This window comes from Chrysochloris asiatica, unplaced genomic scaffold (assembly GCF_000296735.1).
Source record: "Chrysochloris asiatica unplaced genomic scaffold, ChrAsi1.0 scaffold00083, whole genome shotgun sequence".
Classification (NCBI taxonomy): domain Eukaryota; kingdom Metazoa; phylum Chordata; class Mammalia; order Afrosoricida; family Chrysochloridae; genus Chrysochloris; species Chrysochloris asiatica.
This window is the reverse complement of record NW_006408601.1, coordinates 8,152,594-8,157,757: the sequence shown is the minus strand read 5'-3', so window position 1 is coordinate 8,157,757 and position 5,164 is coordinate 8,152,594. Positions and strand designations below refer to the sequence as shown.

Sequence of the window (5,164 nt, the reverse complement as noted above, 5' to 3'; positions counted from 1 at the left end):
GCACTCCTTTCTTCCTGGACCCTAGGCTTCTTCCGTACGGTAAGTTTTCTACCTACAGAGGTCGCTGCAGGACAGCTGGTCCAGCTTGCGGATTTTCCTCCCAGTCATCGATATCCCTCCCCATCCCCAGGGAAAGCCGGACTCAGAGCCTTATAAATAGTGTCTTTATTTCGAACACCTGAGCGAGCTCGCGTGGCCCGCTCGACTGCCGTATAAACATACAAAGTCCCTGTCGCACCGCACACCATGCCTCAGAGATAAATACAGCCCTAGGGGCTCCTGCTCTGGCAAAGCAACTCTTATTTACAGGAATAGATTACAAAAGTATTACAAAAAGTGGTCCTGAACCGGGGAAGGGGGAGTGGAAGGAGGGAGGTTGCGGCTACACCTGATATACTTGGGACTGGCATCCCTTGGGCTGTGGGAGAGTGAACTTGGCGGGGCTCCAGAGAGAAAACACCACGCCCCCAAGAACGTCGGGGGCGTTCCCAGGCGAGGCTCGATCAGCAGGGTCCCACCCGGCCACGGGGTTGGGATGCGGAAGATGATCGACCTGATCCTTCAAGGATCTGCTCTGGCCGGCCAAGATTCTGAACAGCCATCACAGCCGAACTCAGGAGAGGGTGCTGCTTGGGAAAATCGGACTGTGCCCTTGTCCTGGGGGGAAGAGGGGCTGAAACACTTCAGTTCTCCCGCCTCCCCCATCTCGGGAGGGGTCGCTTTTCAAGCGCGCTCGGGGAAGGGATAGGCACATTAAGCGCAATCTTTTGGGCGCGAGGGACCCTAGGGGCACCATGCCTCTGGCAGGTGGGCTGCAGCGCCCTCCCTCTCAGAGCACCTGGTAGATTCGGTTGGGGTTCGTGCCCTCAGGACACGGCGTGGCGCCTTCCGGTGATGGGGTGGGGGCAGTGAGCTCGCTCTCGCTCAGAACGACCGCCTCTGGCGGGCCGGAGGGCGACCCCGGAGGCGCGTCGGTTAGCAGATGCGCGGGCGCCGCGGGACTCTCGGTTGAGATGCGCTCCACAATGCTGGACAGGCAGTCGAGGCTCGAGACGGTTGCGCTCTTCCCGGACCTGCCTTCTGCGCGGGCAGAGGTGGGTTAGTGTGCAGGTGGAGTCGGGCCACTTCTCCCACCCCCGCACCAAGTGCTTATGGGGCAAGCGTGAAACTCAGGGCCTGCCAAAGTTCGGAACCGATTCAGCAAGAGTGCAGGGCGGGAGGGGATGTGGGCACGTTTATTAGTTCACTCCCTACACCCCCCCCCTTCCAAGATGTGTGTGTGCGCGCGCGTGTGCCAGGGGAGGGGTCCCAAATAGACGCCAGATAGCTCGAAGCAGGCGTGGGAAGGAGGCGCACACAGAGGGCGAGCAATCGGAATACGTACCGCTGGGCGCTTCGCTGTAGTAGGCGGTGTCGTAGCAGTTCCGCCTCCCGGCGCCGCTCAGGGGGCCGCTGTAGTCCGTCTGCAAAAAGCGGGGGCGACTGTCAGGCCCGCAGCCCAGCGCCTGGCCTAAGCGCCACTCACAATGCTGACCCCTCCCCAACTTCCCAATTCTCAGCTTCGAATTCCAGGACTGGGTCTGCCCTGGATGGGAACTAGGGTAGACCGGAGCTAAAATCTGCAGTTTGCAGGGCCGAACAGAGGGCGGACAGTCAGAGCACAAACCCGCTGTTCGCTGTTCGAAGGTAGGGATAGGTTGAGAAAAGGCAGACGGCTTATCAGTGTTCTAATGATGCTCCCAACCAAGCAGATCGCATCTTTTCCCTGCACCCCCAAAACACCCCAGAGACAACTGACCAGGACACGGGGTTTCAATTTCTGGGAAAGGATAGCTCCCCGCCCTCGGAAACGCGTCCCAGATATTCCAACCGCGGATTCCACTTCCCCTCGGGTCCAGGGTCCCGGCCTTACCATGCCGTCGGAACAGTTGGAGCGCGGGCTGGAAGCGTCCGAGTCGCCGCTGTAGTGCTCGCCGCCTCGGCCGGGGGGCAGCGGGCCCGGAGCGTAGAAGGCGCTGGCGGCACCAGGGGGCGCGGTGTCCTGGTCGCGCAGCAGTGCCTGCAAGCCCTCTATGTATCGAATGGCGTTACGGAGAATCTCCACCTTGGGCAGCCGCTGGTTTGGGTTGCTTGACGTGCAGCGCTTGAGCGTCTCGAAGGCCTCGTTGACTTTGCTCAGACGGCGCCGCTCGCGCATGGTGGCTGCCTTGCGGCGGTCGGCGTTGGTGGTCTTGCGTTTGCACGCCTTGCAGGCCCACAGTAGACAGCGACCCGCCTGGTGGTGCCCGCTGGGTGCGCGCACATGCTCGTCCTCGCGAGCGCCCGGGGTCGGGTGCGCGGCCGCAGGGAAATGCGAATGCTCCTCGGGCTTCAGGAGAGCGCCCACGTGCACTAGGCGAGGATCTAGGTCCTCGAAGAAGCGCAAGTCTGGGGAGTCGAAACACGGGTCGTCATAGAAGTCGTCGGCTGTGGCAAAAGAGCAGAGAGAGCCGTCAGGGCCCGTCAAGTCCACGTCGCGCAGCGGCGGCGACAGCAGCTCCATGTCCAGGCGGGTGGTGGCGCAGTCCTGTTCTTGCCCAACCCACACGGCAAGGGTTGCCCGTAACTTCCTGAGGCTAGCAAAATACTGGGTGTCTGAACCTTCAGCCGGCTGTCCTCCACCCCGCCCTGTCTTGTCCGACCTGAAGTGCCTCAAGGAAAGTGGAGGTAGCGCCGTGGGGCTCCCCTACCCCAAGCTTTGCGCCAGGCGCCAGTGGCTATTTATCCCGTATTAGCCTAAACTCCCCAGAGCTGAACCGGGCGGCTGGGGGCGGGAACGCCCGAGACCAATGAGAACGGGGCGGGGCGGAGCTTGGGGTCTCCAGTGTGGTCGCTGGGGCTAATGAGTGTCCCACCCCCGTCCAGTGACACGCGCGCGCGCCCCGGTCCCACCCTGGGCGGGGAGGGACGTAGGGGTGGCAGCCCAACGCGCTGCGCTTGGCTCACAAGCACACCCTTTCCAAATCCTTTTGGCATCCGTCTTCTGGTGCCGGTAGGAAAACGCTGTCCACGCGCGCTCACCTCTGCAGACTTTATCTACTGTTAGATGAGGAACCCAGAAACGGTGGGGACAGGAAATCAGACTGGGAGAAATGTGGAGAGAGACGCACAAGCCACGGAAGACACACTCAGAACTGAGTTAGTGAGACGGGGAGAGATACACCCAAAAAGTTTGAGTGACAGAGAAGCTCCCAAGGAGAAACATTGACACAGTGTAGTGGATGAGCCTGCGATAAACTGGACGTGACAGGTTTGTCACTTGGCCTATCCCTGTCCCGGGAGTCTCTCAGAGGGCTGCGAGCCCAGCCTGTCTTCTCTGGATGCTTAGGAACCTATAGGCATCTATTTAGGAGTCAGGGGTTGCTTTTAAATCTTTTCGCCAATTTCTCCAAACCGAGATCCTTCCACCGCCCAGAGGCAGGGAGGCGGACTCTCGCCTATTTCAACTGTTGCATTGCCCCAGTTTGGTGTCCAGTGCGGACGTCTGGGGTTTAGGCTGAGATGTCTCTTCAGCTGAGAACACACCTTGTTCTGTTTTGGGCTTGTCTCTGCCTAGAGTTCAGTGCTGCATCAAGAAAGGCCTCGAACACCGAGATTGCGCCTGGGGAACCTCATCGCCTCAGTCTGGCGTTGAGAGTGGACCAACGTGCTAAATTGGAGTCCAGATTACAGTTTCCTAACTGTAATTTTGTGGAAGTCACATCTTTTCTGAGCCACAGCCTACTTACTCACTTTGTAAACTTGGGACTGATGATAGGGATCTCTTAGAGTGACCTATTTTCATGGAGTAGTCAGGGAAGGCCTTTCTGAACCAGTTACATTTGAACACAGAACTGAATGAAGCAGATATCTGCTGATAATCTGGAGCCAGCTAGAGGGAAGAGTATGCACAAAGGTCCTGGGGCAGGTTTAAAGTATAGCAAGGAGGCAGGCACAGGGAAGAATGACAAGAGATGAGGTCACAAAGAGAACAGGATTGTATTTTGTGATGAAAAGCCACTGGAAGGTTTGAACACAGGAAAAGAATGCCACCATCTGCCTTACATTTATTTGAGTAAGAGTATGTGGGTTACCAAAGGACAAGGGCAGATGCAGAGAGACGAGTTAGGAGATCATTGGAGTAATACAAGTGAATGGTGACAGTGGTTTTAATCTGGGTGGCAGCAGTGCAGATGGCAAAAGTGGCTGAATTACAGATATATTTTGAAGATTGTTGTTGTTGTTGTGAAGTGCTGTCGAGTCAGTTCTGACCCACAGCGACCCTGTATAGGGTTTCCTAAGAGCAGCTGGTGAGCTTGAACTGCCGACCTTGCAGTTCAAATGGCTTTGCAGTCTGGCGCATTAACCCACAGCGCCACACCAGCCAGATATAGTCATGATTTGATGTGGACAGTAAGAGAGGAAAGACATCAAAGATTCTGAGAATAGGATGGGGGAAAACAACAGGTTTGGGAGTAGCAGATCAAGAGTCCAAGTTTGGGCATTTAAAATTTGAAAAGTAAGTATCAGACACCCAGGTGAAGAAGTTGTCAAGTAGGCAGGGGGATTTGTGAAGCTGGAATTCTGAAGGGGTTACTTGGATGTGAGGAAGACCCATCATCCAACATTTAAGACATCTCTTAGATTGGTCCACCTTTCTCCATTCCCATACCATTCTGGACTATGCCGCCATCACTTCTGACCTGGATGACCACAATAACCTGACTGCTCTTCACACTTCTACTCCTGCCCCTGCATAATCCATTCACTACATTGCAATCTGAGTGGGGGGAAAAAAACACAAAACACAACAACTTTAAAAATGGTGTTATTTCACTCTCCTGCTTCAGACTTCCCAATAGCTTCTCATTACATTTAAACCAAAACCCTATCTCCTAACGATATGCAAAAGATTGAAACACCTTGTACAAAAACCAACTCAGCATGGATTAAGGACCTAAATGTGAATCCCAGAACTATGAAGGCCATCAATGGAAAAATAGGGACAAATGTGAGGGCACTAATTCAGGGAATACACAGACTACAAAACATTTTGAAAACCACACAAACAGAAGTAGACAAAATAGATGAGTAGGACATACTAAAAATTAAAAACTTATGTGCATCAAAAGACTTCACCAGAAGA

The 5,164-nt window shown here is 55.2% G+C and overlaps 1 protein-coding gene across 1 annotated transcript; it reads right to left on the bottom strand.

The window, feature by feature from the left end:
• Positions 1 to 829: 829 nt before the first annotated feature.
• On the bottom strand, positions 830 to 2,578 carry MYOD1 (myogenic differentiation 1). Its single transcript, XM_006865798.1, has 3 exons — positions 1,913 to 2,578; positions 1,385 to 1,463; positions 830 to 1,080 (listed from the first exon to the last, which is right to left on the bottom strand). The coding sequence occupies exons 1-3, from the start codon at positions 2,540 to 2,542 to the stop codon at positions 830 to 832; spliced, it is 960 nt and encodes a 319-aa protein (XP_006865860.1). The 5' UTR covers positions 2,543 to 2,578.
• Positions 2,579 to 5,164: the final 2,586 nt, after the last annotated feature.